This window comes from Acomys minous (assembly GCF_964271855.1).
Source record: "Acomys minous genome assembly, chromosome: 17".
NCBI lineage: Eukaryota > Metazoa > Chordata > Mammalia > Rodentia > Muridae > Acomys > Acomys minous.
The window spans coordinates 3,566,049-3,586,610 of NC_140500.1; the positions used below are offsets into that span (position 1 = coordinate 3,566,049).

The 20,562-nt window shown below is 49.4% G+C and overlaps 1 protein-coding gene across 2 annotated transcripts in view; it reads left to right on the forward strand.

The window, feature by feature from the left end:
- Positions 1-20,562, forward strand: part of ITPR2 (inositol 1,4,5-trisphosphate receptor type 2) — a 409,555-nt gene that overhangs the window by 28,539 nt on the left and 360,454 nt on the right. Inside the window, exons 1-2 of one of the 2 annotated variants that reach the window (XM_084764876.1) lie at positions 868-972; positions 1,056-1,126. Coding sequence is in view for 1 of the 2 variants with exons in the window: in XM_084764875.1 (XP_084621001.1) it covers positions 1,056-1,126 (71 nt within the window). In the remaining variant the exon portion in view is untranslated. Of the gene's footprint in view, positions 1-867; positions 973-1,055; positions 1,127-20,562 lie in introns of those variants that run through there. The other variant, XM_084764875.1, reaches the window with a different exon arrangement.

Here is a 20,562-nt window from a genome sequence, read left to right on the forward strand (position 1 = left end):
CACTCTGTCGACCAGGCCATTCTCAAACTCACAGAAATCCCTCTGCCTCTGCCTCTGCCTCCCAAGTTCTATAATTAAAAGCATGCACCACTACACTCAGCCCCTGGCCATTCTTAATATTTTGCTGTGTTCCATTAAAAATTGTTCATTTATGGGTACGTGTGTGTGTGTGTGTGTGTGTGTGTGTGTGTGTAGAGCCTTCGTGTGTACAGCACACTTATGCAGGAGCCCAGGTATGCAAGAGAGGGCATCAGATTAGCCACGACTGCAGCTGGAGTCTCAAATGGTTGCGAGCTACCATGCTGGTGTCGGCAACCAAATCCAGGTCCTCTGCAAGAGCAGTGAGCTCTCTTAACCACTGGCCCATCCATCTCTCCTGCCTCTATGTTTTTGTACATATGTAGAGATATGTGTAGATGTACTTTTAAATGATTTATTCTTTAGCAATTTCATACACGGAGGCAATATAGATCCAGCCCTTAGCTGCTCCCATCTCCGTTTCTTCTGCCCAGAGTCCTTCCTCGTCCTTGCCCTCTTATTGCTCACTGAGCCGCTAGTGTTGTCCACTACTTGGGCAAGAGCGTAGGACTATCCACTCCAGCCCAGGCAACCTCTGAGGAACAGTCACTCTTTCTTACAGCCAGCGCCTGCTGGAAGCGCTTCACCTAAGGGTGGGGGCTTGGGGGCCCAGCCCCTCTCTGTATGTGGGGGAGTCCTGGCCGGTTTGATCCTGGGCCTGTTATTTTTAATATAGACGTGCAACTTTGCTGATTGGTTTGTGCTTGTTTTGACAACATCTCAGAGGCCAAGGCATTTCCCTGAACAGGGGTTTAGATAGCTCAGCTGTGCTTGGTGCTTGCCAAGGTCACGGCTGATCCAACAAGTTTCCTAACTTAATATATCCTATTCTTTCACAACCGAATCTTTTTATATGGATCTAGGACTCTCAAGAAGTTTCTGAGTGTTCACACTGTAAATATTTACCCAGTGCTCTTGCCTGGTGTGTGGTTTATGAGTGTGATGATATTAACAGTGTAAATACTCTTTCTGTCTAGGTTGGTGGATGACCGGTGCGTGGTACACCCGGAGGCAGGGGACCTTGCCAACCCCCCCAAGAAGTTCAGAGGTAAGAAGAAAAAAAATTAAGATTGCGTGCCCTAAGAGGGCAGATTACTCAATGTTGAAATTTTACTGAGTGTGCCACTGAAAATCATTTCCAGGTTTTGTTCTTTTTGTTGTTGAACTTGGAGGGATCTATGAGGAAGTCTCTGATGTTTGTTTTGCAGTGTGGTATCTATATACTGTTTAAAAACCCCTGGTAGTTACCCATGAAAGATCAATTTTTTAATACCATTCACTTGTAGATTTCTGTGGCAGTCATACTATAAATGGTATAGTGTTTTGCTGTTGGCTTGTTACTTGTCTTTATGAAAGTCCATGTCGCATGGCTGTGGCTTTAAGAATCACACCCAGATGACATGAGGTAACTGACTGCTGTGTTGGAGCTTCGTTCTTCCTTGCCTGAGCAGCCAGTTGCAGCAGCAGTTGCTTACATCTCAGCTAGTGCAAAAGGATTAATGGGACAGGCAGAACATTCTAGAGAACAGAAAGCAGCAACTGAAACAACATCAGGACAGTATACAAACATAAAACGCTAGGATCTGCATAGGAGAGAGAACGTGTGACTGTGACCTTTCTTAGCTGAGGCACCTCAGTAATATCAGTCTTAGGTTTCTGTTGCTGTGATAAACACCATGACCAAAAGCAACCTGGGGAGGAAAGGGTTAATTTCATCTTACAGCTCTCAAGTCACACTCCATCACTGAGGGAAGTCAGGGCAGGAACTCAAAGCAGGAACCTGGAGGCAGGAGCTGAGGCAGAGGCCATGGAGGGGTGCTGCTCACTGGCTTGCTCCACATGGCTTGCTCAGCCTGCTTTCTTATAGAGCCCAGGACCACCAGCCAAAGTGCGGCACCACCCACAATGGGCTGGGCCCTCCCCCATCAATCACTAATTAAGAAAATGCCTTCTTAATATATATTTTTTCCAGACAGGGTTTCCCTTTGTAGTCCTGGCTGTCCTGGAATTCACTCTGTAGAGCAGGCTGTCCTCGAACTCAGAGATCCACCTGCCTCAGTTTCCCAAGTGCTGGGATTAAAGGGGTGTGCCACCACCTGGCAAATATTCTAAATTTTAACTTCCTTCTCTGAGGTATGGCTGGCCAAGGTTCTCCTCCATTCTGTTTGTTCTGATAGTGGTTTTCTTTGCTGTGCGAAACATTCTAACCCTTTGTAACCCCATTTCTTTATTCTTACACTACCCTCCTCGCTGTTGGCCTCATATTTAGGAAGTTCAAAGAGAACAGTCTAAAAGTCAAACTAGGACGCCACAGTGTTTGTATGGGGGAGGGGCGTGAACTTCAGGGTTTGGACTGCATCATCTAAGATGGGTCAGTTGTCAGCAGGCTGCCCGGCCATCAGCCACTGTCCCATGGAAGTTGAGCTGGATGACCAGAACGATGACCACTGCGAGTGTTTGTTAGAGGCGCAGTCTTCCGAGGGACAGCCGCTCAGAGGCGTTTTGTGCCGTTATACATATGTAGTGGACTGATGGTGAAAAGTGGTAATGTGTCGCTGCTAAGCATGTTTGATTTTACCCCCTATGCTACCCTCTTCTGGGGCAGAATTGTCTTTCCTTTCCTTTTTGTTTCCCAGTCATGGAGTGTCTTTATCCAAAGAACACTCCTCCTCCCCTGAACACCGCCATTGGATACTGTGGGTTGAGATGGCCAAGCTCCCTCTGGGATCACATGACCCCTTGGTTCCCAAGGGTGTCCCAGGTCTTTGTGTCCTGAGTTTCTATTGTCACTGGGGTTTGTCCTTTGCACACAGCAGGTTGGGTGAAAGTGCAGGTTACTCTGGAGACAACAAAGGGTCTTGGAGCTCACGGGGCTGTGCCCAGGAGGCAGATAGAGTCAGATGCCTGGCTCCTTGTTATCCAGCAGGCAGGGGTCGCTTTGGAGCTGGAGCCTGGCTTTCCTGTAATCTGACTCTCAGCTCACCTCTCTGCTGGTTGGCTCCCAGTTCCTAATTACACTTTAAAACTAAGCCTTCTGTCCCATCCAGTCCCTCTATTTGTCACCAGAGAAGGATGTCCTTTCCAGTCGTTGACCCTGACACCCCTTGTCTGAAAGCCCAACTCTTCTCTGATTTGTGGGTCCTCATCCTGGTGGCACCCATCGCAGAGGCCTTGAGCTCGGCTGGCTTCTGTCCTGGTTGTCCCAACAGCCGAGGGCAAACTGTCTCAAGAGCTTCAGCTTGTTGTGCAGCTCTGTCCGCACGTCTGTCCTCTGCCTCTGTCTGTCTCTCCCGCCTTCCTCTCCAGCTGTGAAAACCATCGCACGCCCCAAGCTGAGATGCCTCTGCCAAGTTTCCAGAACTCACTGTTTCTTAGATGCTGTGCAGGAGCAGCAGCCCATCTTCACCTCGGTCCTCTCCTTGAGCCGGGCGCTGCTAGTCTCAAGTTAATCCCAACAGTTTCCGTTGCTCAGCAACGAAAGTGTGACTCTAGCTCAATTCCTCCAAGTTGTCAGGGAAAATTAACTTTTTTGGAATCAAAGTTTCAAACTGGGCAAAGTAACTACCTACCCAACTATACACAGTTTTGGAGTTTCCTATGGGTGTGTCATGAGAATTTTTCCCTTGGGGGCTGGGGTCTAGGCGATGCCTACCCCCTTCCTTCTAAAGTCCCAATGGCAAAGCAGAGTTCTCCCTGCGGAACCAGCGAGATTAGTGGACTCGTGTACAGGGCATAGGGGAGGGGTTACTAGTAGGAGTCTGGGTGACCTTAAAGCAACTACCTTAGAAGGTCTGCACCACATATGGATGATGACCCCTCTGTGTTTGGGCAAAAGGGGTCCCCTGCCTTTAGTCTTCCCCCTGTATACGCACCCACCTCCCCGGGACCCCACGGCCATGTGCAGTTAGGAAACGGATGCCACTGGCTCAGGCAAGGGTCAGTGGCTGACCCTGGCTCTCACTCTTCCTCTCAGCGAGTGTCAGTAGCCCATGGCCCTGCTGTGGTGATCTGCACAGCTGACCGGGAAGTCGACAGTTTGGCTGGGGGGATGTTGCTGTCTCGGCTCTCTCATCAGCAGCGAAAGTAACTAAACAAGCCCCTGGTGTTCCTCAAAGCCTGGTGGACAGTTAGTTACTGCAGTAGAAACCACACGCCGAGAATGATAGGGAGGGAAATGGAGTCTGAAGTGAGAGTTCTTTACGAATTACAGTATTTGCTTTATTTATCCTAGCTACTTGATTTTTCTTTTTGATTTATGGTTTTGCATAGGGCAGAGTGACTTCAATTTTGATGTGTAGCTGACGATGGCCTGACTCTGATAGTCCTGTCTCTACCGGCCAAGGGTTGGGATTATAGCATGTGACACCATGCTTGGCTTTCTCTGTTGTTAAGAAATAACCTTGAGACTCTGGGATAAAGGCGCCTGGAGAGGCAGGTTGTAAAGCTGGCACAGAGAAGTCTACCCTGTTCCATTTCCTTAAATACTGTGGTCTGGCGATTTGTCTCATTGTTGAGACCAAAAACCTGAGGCGACAGGATGCTAGGAGGAAGGATTTACTGTGGCTCAGTTCGAGACTTCAGGCTACTGAGTCAGGGAAGGCTTGGTGGCAGCAACATCTTGGGACCATGTAGGAGCAAGAGGGTGCTCAGTCCCGGCTTGGTGGGGAAGGTCAGTAAGCACGAAAAGGGAGTTGTGGGGTTCTGCTGAACAACGCCTTTTCTCGTTTTTATTATTGGGGTGAGCCACCTTCAGGTTGAGTCCTCCCCCTCAGTTAACCTCTCTGGAAAGGTCTCCACAGACATGCCCGTGTGTGTGTGTGTGTGTGTGTGTGTGTGTGTGTGTGTGTGTGTGTGATGCCTAAGTGGTTCCACACCCAGGGAGGCTGACAGTGACGGGCAAGCCCCACAGGGTGCCTCTCACGCTGAGAACCTTGGTGCGATGCAGGTTACTAAGCTGCAGGCCTCACTTACGTTGTGCTGGCTTTATACTCTTCCGTCCCGTCCCGTTCCCCAACCCCCCCAGGATCCGCTACATTTGGTCACCTTGTCTCTTGTTTTCTAAGAGTTGTAACTTTTGTCCTTGATACTTTGGAAGAGTACAGCCAGGCATTTTATTGAGTTTGGTTTGGGTTGGTTCCTTTTGCTGTTTTTGTTACAAATTCACCTAGTTGGTGGCTAGAGTCTAGAGACACATGCCACAGAGGGTATACCTGTTTCTGTATCGCACAGGCCACGATGTCAGCGTGATGTATTACTAGCCTTGTTTTCTGATGTATAATTTCACATTCTTTGTGTTGAATGGAAAGATGCCTTCATTTCTTTATGGTGGCGTTACATTGCTTTATTTCCTATTTCCCTTTTGTATTTCTCCCTTTTCTGGAAAAGCCTCTTTAAGAGTGGAGTTGTAGAAAAGTCTGCTTGTGCCAGGAGGAGAAGCTGACATACATAAAAGGAAGAGTGGTTTACATAGCCTTCTGTGACCCTAGGTGAGGAAACAAGGTCGTGATGGTGAAACCAAGGAGTCTGTCCCCAGGGGGCCAAGCATCGAGGAGATGGCCCCAGCCCAGGACTGGCCTTTGGGACTAGCACAGTTCACCTCTTGAGATTCTGCAGTTGTTGATCCTTGCCTGTTTCGTCACCCAGTACGTCTATGGCAGGGCCACTCTTGGCAAGCGACAGGTGTTCAGAGGTCATAAGTCATGATGCCTCAGGAGCTGCAGTTTAAAGGGAGACTCTCTGTTCTGTGCGGTGTAAAAAGCAGTGGTAAAAAGTCGGGGGCTTGGTGTAACTGATGGGAAAATTCAACCTGATTTCTTTTCTGGTGACTACAGAGGGCATCTTGAAGGTACAGCCTCACCCTGTGCCTCCAGTCATGGAGGTTACACACCTTAGGTGTCTTCCTGTGTTTCTCTCCACCATGTTTTTTGAGGCAGGTTCTCTCTTTGAACTTGAGCCTCTTATTCTGGGCAGCAGTTAATCTCTGTGTCCGAGGCCAACGGTCCATACTTACAGATAGATGTATATACACTGCCACCCTAGCTCCTTACTTGGGAGCTGAGGATTCGAACTCTGGTCCTCATGCTTGTGTGGTTGGCACTCTGTCCACAGAGCCGTCTCCTCAGGCCCTGGGCAGTGGACTTTTATGTAGCTGAACATGCCAGTCTTCCTATAACACTGTTGTGCTACACTCACTGCCTCCAGCACTTGCTCTGTGGAATTTCCTCAGATGTGGGTTTGTATCAGCTTTACTGTTATTTTGAGACAGGGTCTCAGGTTCCCCAGGCTGCCCTCAGACTTGCCATGAAGCAGAGACTGAGCTTGAATCCACACCCCAAGGGAGAGATTAGCCTGAGGAGGGGATTACCAGCCTGTCCGCCAGGCTCCATACCCCAAGTGTCCACCACACTGAACCTTAGTGCAATGTATTGTTTTCTTTTTCCTTTTTGTGCTCAAAGACAAACTATTTTATGTTTGAAATAAGCTAACTTAATTTATTGGGCATTGGATACGTCCATGCAGTATCATGCTTCAGGCTCCCATGATGCTCCAGGCTCCCATGATGCTCGAGGCTCCCATGATGCTCCAAGCTCCCATGATGCTCGAGGCTCCCATGATGCTCCAGGCTCCCAGGCTTTATTATTTTGTCACCAGAGACTGTTGCTCTTCAGATTTGGAGTTCAGAAATCTGAGGGTAACGAGATCATGCAACTGACAAGGAGAGTGCTGTTTTGGAAGTCCCATGAATTATTGAAAGCCATACTCACAGTGAGTTGTGTGTCTGCAAACGAATGGACTTTGGTTAACTTGTCGATGTAATCATGAAGTTTAACTGCCCCCTCCCCCCCTTATGAGTAAGAAGAAAGGAGCTAACAAGATGGCTCCTTAAGTCAAAGTGCCTGGAAGCTTCAAGGCCACTTAGCCTGGAGAGTAAGAGGCAGAGGCAGGGGAATTGCCTGGAAACACGAAGACCAGTTAACCTGGAGTACACTCTTGCAGGACAAGAGAGATTGCCCAAGCAAGGCTGAAGGCAAGAACAAATGCCTGGAAGTTGACCTCTGACTTCCATATATATGTTGTGGTGTGTTCACCTGCACGCACAAACCAGTATCATACATGTATCTGCAAACACACATCTGCATATATATGCACACAGACACACACAGGCAAACAGCAATGAATAAAAAATAAACACTCGTGTTGTAAGTTCATGTGTCACAATCTTCCCTTTCAAACCGCGTGTGAAGTTATTGGTTAAATTCCTACCGAGTACTGGATAAATATCATTATCTGAGCATTTTAATGGCTAATATTGCAAGTGAGAGACAGTAGAGAATTTTGGGAGCTGGCTCGGCTGGTAAGCACACTTGTAGAAGACCTGAGTTAGGGTCCCAGCACCACGTGGAGGCTCACAGTCACTTGTAACTCCAGCTCCAGAGGATGTGACACACTCTATGGTCTCCGTGGACCACATAAATGTGCATAATTACAAATAAACATTTTTCCTTTTTAAAATATTTATTTTGTGTATTGAGTGTTTGCCTGTGTGTGTGCAGTGCCTTCAGAGGCCAGAAGAGAGGGTTGCATCTCTTGGTACGAGAGTCACAGATGGTTATGAGCCACTCAAGGTGGGAGCTGGGAGCTGATTCTGGCTTCTCTGCAGAGGGGCCGATGCTCTGAGATGCTGCTGAGCCAGCTCTCAAACTCCAAAGCAAGTCTTTTTTTTTTTTTAATGTGTTAAATATGGAAATTCTCAGTTTTGAGTGCTTAAAATGGTTTTTGCATGATCTCACATGATCTAGTATCATCCCGTTTACCAAAGTGCACTCCATACTGTGGGATGGGACTGCATGCATACGGTCCTGCAGTCGGTAGCTAAGGTGCGGGCCTGAGGTCTACGCTAGACTGTCTTGGAGTCGCCAGCAGAGACTATGGAAGGTCCTGCCTGCCTAGTGCGCATGTGCACTCCAGACAAATCGGAGATGAATGTAGTTCTCAAGACGTTTATAATCTAATGAGGGAGATAAGAGGCGTATACAAATAATTACAGCCCAAGGTAGGAAGAGATAAGCGCTAAATAAAAAGCTGTGGCAGAGAACGGTGGGTGGATGGATGGAGATTTAACCTCCGCTGGAAGTGCAGCCAGTGTTGCTTAGGGAGGTTGTTTGGAAGGCCTGGGCCTTCCAGGGGGAGGGGGAGGGGCCCTGGATTTCAGGCCTCTGATGTACACTTTCATGAAAGTAGTTGAGAAACTATTATTGCTACCTAGCTCCGAGGATGACTTCATGAGTGTGTTCTACGCTTGCACTACTGTCCTATCTGGTGACAATGGCTGGGGTGCACTCACTACTGTGGCAATGACTCTGGTGCCCCGCAGAACCCTGACGCCCCGAGAGAGCCATCCTGGGTTCAGCAGCCTCTGCTGAGGCACCAGAGATGAGAGCAGGGAGCTGGCCGCCGCCGGACTTCTGGTCTGGAGAGGGTGATTGTGAGGTGGATCAGCAATTGATTATGATAAAAGATCTATAAACAACTTTTACGCGTCCTTACTTTGTGCCAATTGATTTTCTAATTGATTTATATCGTTAAAGTATTTAATCCTATCTAACCTAATGAACCATATCTTAATAAAATTTTATTAGCGGCTGTAACAGAAATCCAACAGCCACACCTTCAAAACAAACCCGAAGCTGCTCCGGTTGCTCGGTGACAGACTCTTTCGGGGAGACACAGCACACTTGTCTCCTCACCCCAGAACAGAAGCCCACAACCGACCACAGTAAAAGCTGCACCAGGGTCCAAGTTGATGAACCCATGAGTTTTTTTGGGGGGAGGTTCTAGCAGGAGTATGGGCAAATGGTTACTTATAAGGTGTAGGATGAACCAGGAGCAGGCGTGAAAGCCCGTCCCAGAGTGGGTGACCACGGCAGCATCCTTCTTTCTGCTGTTTGACTGCAGGCGTGAAAGCCCGTCCCAGAGTGGGTGACCACGGCAGCATCCTTCTTTCTGCTGTTTGGCCACTCGGGCTCCACCATCAGCAACCATAATGCCTTTTATAATGTTGGGGGAGGGGCAAACGGGTCTTCCAGGCTCTTACTCTCTCAGGCACCTGGACCTTAGTTTATTTCCTGTTTACTACCTGAAGCTCCTCCTTGGGTGAGTGTTTCAATTAGGAGAGACTGTTGCAGGTCAGAAGAACAGGCCACACACCATCAGTGAGTATAGGTCAAGGGTTATTCATCTTTCCCTCCTAGCGGTGGTGGAGTGGAGACAAGTTAAATCAAACACTCTAGAGCCCCCTCGGAACTTACCACGCTACAGACGTGCTTACAACGATTTGTTTGGGTGCTGGAGAGATGGCTCAGTGGTTAAAGATGCTGGCTGTGCTTAGGAGAACCTGGGTTGGATTCCCAGCACCCACGGGTGGCTCGGTTTCAGGGATCCAGCACTTTCTCCTGGCCTCTGAGGGTGCCAGATGCTCACGTGGTACGCAGACATGATGCCAGGTGTGTGTGCATGCGCAGGTGTCTGTGGAGGCCACAGAAGGGTGTTGGATCCTCTGGAGCTAGAGGGGGTTGTGAGCCAATCAGGTGCTGGGCACTGAACCTGGGGTTTCTGCAAGAGTAGCAAGTGCTCCTAACAGCTGAGCCGTCTCTCCTGCCCCCCCACAGGCACACTGTGAAGTGTCTGTTTGGCTCAGTTCTCTTTATGGATGTTTAGCACAGTGTGCCCACACATTAAGTGTGCCCAGAGGGAGGGAGAATGCTACACACCTATTTATTATTATTTTAAATTTAATTAGTTTTTGAGCTTTCCACACAGGAGTGACGTATTTACATCGTTTTCAACCCACTGTCTTCCCAATTCAACTTCTTTTGCGTACCCCACCCACAAATCCATGACCTCCTGTTCCTTAATATCCCTGTGCCTCTCCACCACATCTTTACCTCCTCAGTGTCACTTGGGACCGAAGAACCTATGAGGGACGCATCCTGGAGAGAAAATGGTTTTCTCTCTCCGCTGCTGTTAGCTGCTTATGGCTCTTTTTCTAGGAGCGGGTTTTTGTGGTAGGCAGCTCCTCCTTCCATTTGGCACGTCAGCTGGCTTATATCACTTATGCTGGTCTTGTTTTGCCGCCCATATCGCTGAGAGTTCACGGTGCAAGCGGCCTGCTGAGTCTAGACCACCGAGCAGCAGCTGTCCTGGCTCGCTGGCTCTGGCAATCTTTCTGCTCTTTCTCTGTTTACCCCAGACCTGTGTGTATTAGCTGTTTTGTGGATGTATTAGTTGGGGTTGGTTTGTCATTTATTTTCTATTGTTTGAACAGTTGTGCGTGTCCGTGGTGTGGCCTCGTCTGTTGCAAATGGCAGCTTCTTGGATGAGGGGTGAGATCCTGTTTAAGGATAAGCATTCAGAGTTCAGTTAGGAATTGGTTTAAGAAAATGCCAGCAGCAGGTTTTCCTCCAGGTCCTGTGACCTCTCCGGCCAGTGGTAGCTGGCTAGGTTTAGAGTTCCAGGCACGAGTTTAAGGACGGAAGTCAATTAGACAACTGTTGGTTACCACAAGGTCAGAGTGTCACTATTGCACCACTGGGGAGACCTCGCCAGGACGGTCAGTCGTCCCTGTGGTCCGTTGGCCCTTCAGCTAGGCAGGACTGTGGGTTGCTTCTCTACCCTGGCAACTTGCACAGCACCTTTGATAACATGAAAGCTGGTCCTCAAAGAGGAGGCGCCCAGGTCAGTTAAATGTGGTTCCCCCAAGTTAAGCATGTGTGGGCTCTTCAGCAGCAGGATCTTCCCTGGAGATTCTGGGAGGCGACCCAGGGCCGCAGCAGTGGCCTGTGCTGACTGGGGAGTCTCTGGGCACTCCAGCTCCCACAAAGGACTGTTTTAAGTGCCGATACTGGACTAGGCTGGTGCTCCTAAGTCCTAAGGGAGATGCGCCTCTGGTCTTCCTCTCCTGAGTATTAAGAAGAGGAGTCCCGCTTTGTGTGTGAAGGTCCCACGTGTAATCTTTGAAGCTGCATAATCTTTAACATTCTTCCAGTTAGTAAGAAAATTTTAGATGAAAGATTAATTTATAAATTGTGTATTCTAGACCCAGGTCAACTGCTTTCTTCCCCAGGTGTTGACTCAGTGACCCAGTGGTTTCAAGGTCTCCTCTGATCAGGCGCTTTTGTTTATAGTCTGTGGTTTTCACGGTAAATACAGGCATTTCAGAAGAAAGCAAACTCTGCTGTTGGATGGTGGTGTTTGTTTTACAAATGCTTCGCAGTGGTTTGGAAGCTGTCTTCCAAAGAATAAGGTGCTTAGTAACCTCACTAACCCGCCCCCTGCCGCTGGGATCCAGTCTGGGCTGGCTGTGTACCATGGAGGTGGTTAAACTTCTGTTTGCAGAGGCTCAAGACTGGTGGAAGCCGGGCCGAAGACAAGCTGGCCTGTGCTGGGTTCACAGATGGGCTGGAGGTGGCTTCTTAGGGCAGCATTTCATCTGGGAAGGAGGCGTGGCTGGTGACGTGGCTGTGGGCAGCTGTGCTGGTTTTCATAGGTGTCCTTCATGGGGCCCGGGCGGCTCTCCGCTCACAGCAAGCCTTCTGGTTGCGCATCCTGAACTCGGATTGTACCTGTGTCACCCGTTGCCCAGATGTGGGACATTTTTGGAAGAGAAGTAGTTAAAGAGAGCTGGCCGTGTGGTTAGCTTCTGAAATGTGGTTATAGAGAGAGGAAATCCAGTCCTGTAAAAAAAAAAAATCACATTTAAAAAAACAAACAAAACCAGCCTCATGACTGCCCAGTGCAGAAGTAACAGGAGTAACATGGCAGTGAGCTGAGGCTGGCGTTTCAGGGCAAAGCATAGCAAGAAGGCCTTTCATGCCTATCGTGATTTTAGTTTTGTGTGTGTGATTGTGTAAGTGTGTGCACATGTGTGTGAGTTCAACTGTATGGCTGTGTGTACAATGGGCTTTAGGGCCAGAGGCCAACACCGAGTGTCTTCCTCCATCGCTCCCCACCTTACATTTACATTTAATTTTACCATGTGTGTGTGTTTATGTGCGTGCATGCTCGCACACGTGAGTTCACTGTGGCATGTGCGTGGAGGTCAGCGGACAGCTTCGGGAAGTTGGTTTTCTCCTTCATCTCTATGTGGCTCCAAGGACCTAACTCAGGTCCCCCCAAACTTGTGTCTTAGGGCAGTGAGCGCCTTATCTGCACCTGAGCTCGCCCTGCAGCTGGACTAAGGTAACTTACCGAGCCACAGGAACCCGTCTGTCTCTGCTTACCCGGGCCTGGGATTGTAAGTGTGTGCCACAGTGCCTAACTTTCTACTCTTTTTTTTTTTAATTGGGAATGCTGAGAGTCTGAACTTAGGCGAGCATTTTAGTAGCCGAACCATCCCCCAAACCGAACTTTTGCTCCCCATCACAGTTTTGTCTCTGTGTATTTGTCCAGCGTTAAAAAAGTTAAAGGCAAATTGCTATTCACTCTTTCTAAGCACAGAGAGGCTGCCATCACGTTCCCTTGGGTGACTGAAGAGGGTACCCACCAGGAGGGCTATAGCTGTCTGCCTTCAGCCCTCTGCCTGAAATTTCATTACCCAAGAAAAACCAAACCGTATCAGAGAGGATGACGACTAACACTGCGCCCCCTACCCCCCCCCACCACCACCACACCCCCCCCCCCCCGCCATGCCCCTCAGAGTCCAGGGGGACGCTGTGTGGTCTTCAGCATTGATCATCCCTCTGAGAATAACTTATGCTCCCCAAAGCTGCCCACATACCCCACCTTCCTGTCCTGTTTGGGGAGGCCCAATAACACAAAGTGGCTGCCTGCTTTTGCCCTAAGGTGGAGGATGGGCTGTAGCTCGTAAAGAGCTTTTCCTGACATCTTGAGTGTCCCTTCTTTGCTCTTCTCAGTAAGTTTATCAAACAGCCCAGGATCCAGGCAGCCTAGAAATGCCAGCTTCCCTGATGGAGCCTTCAGTCCCTGGACGTAGTCACATCTGTGGAGAAAACACTGCACACACCCTGTGTGTGTGCTGGCGCCCTGAGCAGCAGCTAAGCGGCAGGCCATGAGTGGTGACAGGAGGAGTCACGGGCCGCCAAGGCCTAGAGAACCTAGCCTGGCCACTCTGCACCTTCTCTGGGTCTTTTGAAAAGAGGCTATGCAAGCTCCAACACTATTTGTAGCAATTCTAAGGCGTTATTGGCTTTCTCGGCTCTCGTTTTCCTGTTCACGCAGTCCCTTCAGACTACACGGCATCTCTCTGTCTGGTGCTCAGAACTTCAATACCCTCCCCAAACAGGACAGGAAGGTGGGGGGTGTGGGCAGCTTTGGGGAGCATAAGTGATTCTCAGAGGGGTGATCAATGCGGAAGACCACACAGCGTTCCCCTGGACTCTGGGGGGCATGGTGGGGGCGGCGGCGGGTGGGGGGGGTGTTTAGTCGTCATACTCTCTGATACGGTTTGGTTTTTCTTGGGTAATGAAGTTTCAGGCAGAGGGCTGAAGGCAGACAGTTATAGCTGCCTGGTGGGTACCCTCTTCAGTCACCCAAGGGAACGCCATGGCAGCCTCTCTGTGCTTAGAAAGAGAAGGAACCAAGCAGGATTGGGAGACCAAGCCAAGGGGAAGGCTGGAGACGGGCAGTTCCCGTATGGCTGCTCCCGCTCAGCTCAGCCTGTCACAGCACCACACTTGGTTTCTTTATCTGAGCCCTGAGACACTTCCTCAAGTGCCGAGTGCGCCTTTATCTGTCTCACTGTGTGACGTTATGTTATAGGCTCTCTTGATCTCCACACTGTTTGCTTTCTTGGCTTGGACTTACTGACTGGTGTTGGCAGTGGAGAGCACACACCTTGCCCTGCCCTTCGCTGCCCTGTCTGTGTGCACCCCCTCCCCCGCTCTGTTTGTCTCCTGTTTGTGGGCAACAGCTCACAGGACCAGGCTTTCTGCGTTTCATTTGTCTAGATTTGCCTGTTGTTTGCGAAGCCAGTTTTAATTTTCTTAGGTAAGATACAATTTTACAATAGAACCCTGCCTCAGAATTTAAATAGCAGCCGTGGAGCGGAGGCGGACAGTTACAAACGGTTCTTTGCCTTCCTTTGAAAGGGAGCCTTTCTGTGAGGAAACGCCCCGCCTTGCCGCCCTGGCTCATTTACATGGGAAGAAGGAAACACAGGACTCGTTTGAATTTGGTTTCAAGTGCAGAAATTAGATCCTTGCCAGACAAATGTGAAGGCACACTGATGTGTCTCGGACGGGACGTGTTAGCACGTTAGGTCTGTGGTGGGCATGGCCAGAAGTGGGTTTCCCCGCAGGATCCATCGAACATTTACGAGTGATGACACTTGTGTCGCTAGACACGTGGGTTAGCTGGAGGCAGACGGGCGACTGTCTCTGTCTGTCCTCCTGCCATAAATCACCAGGAAGCCAGGAGGGCCAGCACCAACTGCTGTTTGAAAGACCATGCAGGCCACGGGGCTATATTTATATTGGCACTGAATAGAAACACGAGCAAATGCGTCTTTTTTTTTTTTTTTTTTTTTTTTTTTTGTGTGTGTGCACTGGTCGCTCCCGTAAGGAGCGCTGCTTCCTTATTTCCAAGGTCTCTTCTGCACAGCCACCTCTCCTGGCTCCTCCTCCCCGTGGCAGGGGACGGGGTGGGGACACTGGCCAACTCTACCTTCACACCTCCGTGACAGCGCACACTGCTTCTTTACAGTCATGTCTTTCAGACACTTGTAGACGTGTCAGAAATGTTTGCCTGAGGTGGCCTGGCCAGTTTCATAGGTTCTTAAAAGAGAGCATTTGACTATTGATTTGCATGGTTTCATAGGGTCTTTTGGGTCAAGAGAACAGTGAACCATTTTTACACATTGCCTCCGGCCTCTTACAGGACAGGACAGACTAATTCTCCCTAACTAAGGAGAACACAGGAAACCTTTGCTAGTCCAGGTGCCCTCTAGACAGTGAGCCAGGGACCACTGAGGGGCGGGTGTGCAGGTTGCTGTGGGTGAAGGGACCGCAGAGGGGCTGCTGGGCCAGCTGTACTGCCTGGAGCGCCTCCTTCCAGGGCCCGTCTGTGACTCTTTGAGCCTCCCTCCCTCCCTCCCTCCCTCCTTCTTTCCTACCTTGCATCCCTCTTTCTTCTTTCTTCCTCCTTCTCTTTAACTATTGTAGACCATGCTGGTCTGGAACTCACAGAGATCTGCCTGCCTCAGCTCACAAGAGCTTATGACATCAATTCATATTAAATACTTAAAATGCACTTGTGCATACAGTGTGTGGAGGCAGAAGGAAGATTAGAAAGGGGAGATGGGGCTGAGAAAGGTGGGAACAGAGCCCGGGAGGAGGCCAGCTACAGGTGACAGGTGACAGGAGACAGGGAATGACACTGGCGAGGAGGGAGCCAGCCCTCAGGGCAAGGGGGCTGGAGAGAGGAATGCGCTCTGGGATTTTTAATTCGGGTGCTTTTCCTTTAAATCATATTTTAGTGACTTATTGCTATCCTTGGGATTACAACGAGTGGAAGCAGTTATTCCTAATCCACTCAGGGCTGCCGCCTTGGCTGGGAGAGTCTTAGCAGCCGTCCACTCCCGCTCTCACGTCTTCCACATTCCACAGAGGTTGTTTTTGTAAGGCCTCTGCCTGAAATGTTATCACAACACCAGGTGCTTCCGATGACTTTATCAGATAGGCAGGGAGAGAGCAGGGTGGGTGAGCTGAGCACTAAGCGTTACCAGGCTGAGAGGACACAGGGGCCCAAGCTTTGTGGAGCTTTATTAACCAAGAGGGCTGTTAAAATCAAGATGAGCTTTCAATCTTTATTTTAGGGCCCAGGATCTCCTATGTTATTCTGGCTGGCTGGGAGCTTGCTATATACACTGAGCCGTACTTGAACTCACAGAGACGTGCCTGCCTCTGCCTCCCCAGTGCTAGGATTAAAGTGTGTGCCATCACACCCAGGTTATGAGTTTTAGATGCCTGCTATGAGATTTTTAAAATGCTAAATACTTTTTAAAAATTACATATATTCATGTTATGCGTGTACTCATACATGCCTTCGCACACATATGTGGAGGCCAGGGGGCAAGTTAAGAGAGTCGGCTCTCTCCTTTCACCATGTGGAGGGTCTGTGAATGATCTCAGGCTCTCAGGGTTGGCAGCAAATGTCTTTGCCCCCGAGCCATCTCCACAGCTCCTGATTGTTTTCTCAAATGGAGTCTGGGGCAACCCGCCGGGGTCTCCTCCGGATTGCAACGGCTATTGCTCTACTCCTTAGGAAAATCTTGCTTGCCCTCCTCAGAAAAGGAGCTGTTTACTCGTGGGAGCAAATTAGTGCCACTACACACGCACAGGAGCCTCACCTAGACTCCCCAGCTCTGTGATTGTGAGGGATTCTCTGTGCGCCTCTGATAGGCTCGTGTCTGCGTCTGGACGTTTGAAACTTCTAGGATGAACGGATGTGCTTGGCATTTCAAGCTCGGTTGACCTGAGTTGATAGGGGTTTGTTGCGAAAACACCAAGAAAGGAAGGGAGATAGAAGCCAGTTTTGGTCACGCTCCCTGGGCCTCGCGCTTGAGGCGTTTGGGACTGGTCCTGTGGATACCACGGCAACTATTAAACTGCTTCCTGCGGAGATGGCTAGCCACTGCTTTGAACTCTGGGGTACAACCATCTCCTTATTGAGTTGATGTCCTGTCACAAACAAGTGTTAACTTTTCATGGGGGAGACGGGAACACACACGTATTCACACCAGATGCAGCATCAAATATAGACACGGAAAGGGTCCCACCAGGGCCAGCGTGGTTAACCAGAGTTCAGTAGCTTACTTATAGGAGCGCCGAGGAGGAGTCTGGGCAGCTCCCCAGACAGCCACACCACCGCAAAGTCCTGCTCTAGCGTGGGTCGTGGCTTCTTATGGCTGCATCTACATAGACGCAGTCCACCCTGCGGTTGGCCTTCTACCCTCTAGCACAGCGGTTCTCAACTTGCGGGTCGTGACCCCGTTGTGGGTGGGGTGAGTCGAATGACCCTTTCACAGGGGTCACCGGAGACCATCTCAGTATTAGATAGTTACATTATGCTTCATAACAGTAGCAAAATTACAGTTATGAAGTAGCAACGGAAACAGCTTTATGGCTGGGGGCGGGTCACCACCACGTGAGAAGCTATGTTTAAGGGCCACAGCGTCAGGAGGGTTGACAACTGTGGCACCAGCTCCACCCAACACCACATCAGCAGCCATGGAGTTACAGACAGTGATTGGTGGGGGCCCAGCAGGGCGTGGCTGAATCTCAGGTGAGGATCTTCCTGCGGGATTCTTGCACATCATCACAGTGGCTGTGACTAAGATGGCAAAGGCGGTCATTCTCAAACAATGGCATGTCACAGCCAGGAGCACAGTAGGTACACAGTTATGTTCTGCACATGTACCCACAATGCCAAGCTGCGTACATTGACAGTATACACAGAAGAATTAAGAATGGAGAAGTAAACACAGTATACATTTTCTTTCTAGAATTTTCTTTCACACTCCCTCATCTACACACCTTTTTTGGGGGGCCCTCTGCCATGCATTTGCTGTCATTATGACTCAGCTGTTTTTTTTCTGCTTGGGTAACGTTAGCCGGCTGCATGCCTGTGGGCAGATAACCTCATCGCTCATGTCTAAAGCGAGGGTAATTATGTGTGTTGCATGGAATTGTTTTGGAGATTAAATGCAAGGAGACATTTAAAAATCTTAGTGTAATGTCTGGCTGGTCCCTGCTTCCATTTGTGAAATGCAACCCTTTAATACAGTTCCTCATGTTGGGGTGACCTCCACCCCTCAACCATCACATCACCACCACCACCACCACCATCATCATCATTTTTTTGTTTTTTTGAGACAGAGTTTCCCTGTGTAGCCCTGGCTGTCCTGGAACTCGCTCTGTAGACCAGGCTGGCCTTGAACTCACAGCGATACACCTGCCTCTGCCTCCTGAGTGCTGGGATTAAAGGCGTGCGCCACCACCGCCCAGCTCCATAGCATTATTTTCGTTGCTACTTCATAACTGTAATTTTGCTACTACTATGAATCATAATATAAACATCTGATGTGCAGGATATTGAACATGCAACCCCTATAGAAATGTTTTTGGAGCCCTAGTGGGGTCGTGGCCCACAGGTTGAGAACTGCTGGTTTGCCGTGCCTGACTTCTGTTCTTCTGCCTTGGGACTTTGCTTACCACCCCATTTCTGCTGGCTTTCTTTGGGGCTGTCCTGTGTAGGCGGAGCATATATTCAGTTTCATTGGTTGTGACAGTTTTTTTCCCTTTTCCCTGGAATAATTCTGACGTTGCCTGTGGTCACAGTGCAGTTGGCGTGGCTCTCTTACGGTGCCAAGCATCCAGTTTTGGAATTAAAGGACTTGGTTGCCCCTCATAAGAGCCTCAGGTAGGAAGGGGGCTCCTTGTGTGATCATGGCTCCCTTCTTGCCACTGCGTGCCCTAGGGCTGACCCTCTATAGATGATGTACTAATCAGAGTATGTACTAATCAGACAGACTGACCATAAGGAAACGGTAGGAAGGTAGGGCTGGTGAGTAGGGCTCAGAGAGATGCCAGTTTAGGAGGCAGACATGCTGTAAGGAAGGCCTAGGCTCAGGTGAGCTGTCTGTCCAGGTGGAAGAGTGGAGGTCAGGAATGGATTGAACTCTAAGTCTCTGACCTGAGGTTCGGTCTCATGGTGAATGCTTTCCTGAGCTGAGAGAACCTTCTCTTGGTTTGGGTGTAGCTGCTGTACGCAAGGTTAAACCAGGGCGTGCAGCAGTCGTTAGAAATGGGTCTCATTCGATGTGAGCCTCTAGAAAAGCGGCTCTCAGCCCTCTGGATGCTGCGGCCCTTTAATGCAGGTGCTTGTGCTGTCGTGACCCTGGCCATACGTCATCTTCATCTACACGTCGTAAGTGTCTCTCTGCTACTGTTATGAATTGCAATGTAAGTCTAGGTGAGGGAAGCATGGGAGAATGGGGAAATAGAAGGATCCAGAGGGTCCTAGAAACCTACAAGAAGAACATTATGATGGGCAAATCTGGGCCCAGGGGTCCTGCTCAAATTATGGCACCAGCCAAGGACAATACGTGCAGTAAACTTCAAACTCCTACCCAGATCTAGCCAATGGACAGGACATTCTCCACAGTTGAGTGGAGAGTGGGGTCTGACTTTCACATGAACTCTGGTGCCCCATATTTGACCACATCCCGTGGTGGGGAGGCCTGATGGCAGTCAGAGGAAGGATAGCAGGCTACCAAGAAGAGACTTGATACCCTATGAGCACATACAGGGGAGGAGGTCCTCCTCAGTGACAGTCATAGGGGAGGGGAGTAAGGGGGAAATGGGAGGGAGGGAGGAATGGGAGAATACAAGGCATGGGATAACAATTGAGATGTAATATGAATAAATTAATAAAATATATTAAAAAAAGAATTGCAATGTAAATATATCTGGAGATAGAGGTTTGCCAAAGGGGTCTGAACTCTCAGGTTGAGAACCACTCACTGCTTCAGAGAGAGAGAGAGAGAGAGAGAGAGAGAGAGAGAGAGAGAGAGAGAGGTCATTTTTCATTCTCTTGATGCCTTACTTAAGACTGTTGTTCCTTGTTTTCTTAATTTTCATCCTATTGTACAACAAGTCAATACTAGATGGAAGACGTGAAGATCCTTGTGACAACACTGGGGAAACACTGTGCCATTTGTGAACCATGACATCAGCCTGAGGCAGATAATTTAAGATTATTGAAAACATAGGCTGTAATTAAAAGTAGAGCGTGGATGCTTTTGACCCACCACGTGGGTTCTAGGGGTTAAACTCTGCGAGCACCTTTCCCCACTATACCGTCTCGCTGCCCCCCCCCCCCCGCTTGTTTTCTTTTCCTTTTAAATTAAATTTTAATTAGCACACAACATTGTCCAGTTTTATGGATGAATATCGTACTTTGCTTATATTCAGTCCCTCCAATGTTATTTTTGTTTTTTTGAGATGTCTCATAGTGTAGCAGGCTGATCTCAAACTCCAGTCCCTCCTGAGTGCTAGGATTGTAGGCACATTGTCACTATGCCTGGCAGGTTTTTGGTTTTAAGCCAGCTTCTCTGATATTAGCCGGAATTGTTAACATTGGGGGAAAAAATCCACACAAAGTAGCAGGTGTTTGTTCTAGCATCTTTTTGAGCTAGCAAGACTTTGATTTCTAAAGTGAATGTGGCACTTGATGGTGTCGCCCACTTCTGCAGGGGTCTAGCCTGGGGAAAGCAAGCGCCTCTTCCTCTCTCTAGGTTCAGGAGACACCCGAGGCTGCACTGGAGCTGGTGGGGGAGCACCTGCCCATCCCTCACAGGTCCCGGGTTCAGTTCCTGCCACTGAGGGAACAGAGACGAGGCGAGGGGCAGGTGTGCTGACGTGCCTCAGGACTCTGTTGCTTGCCCAGGAGCAGTGACAGTCTCGCTGG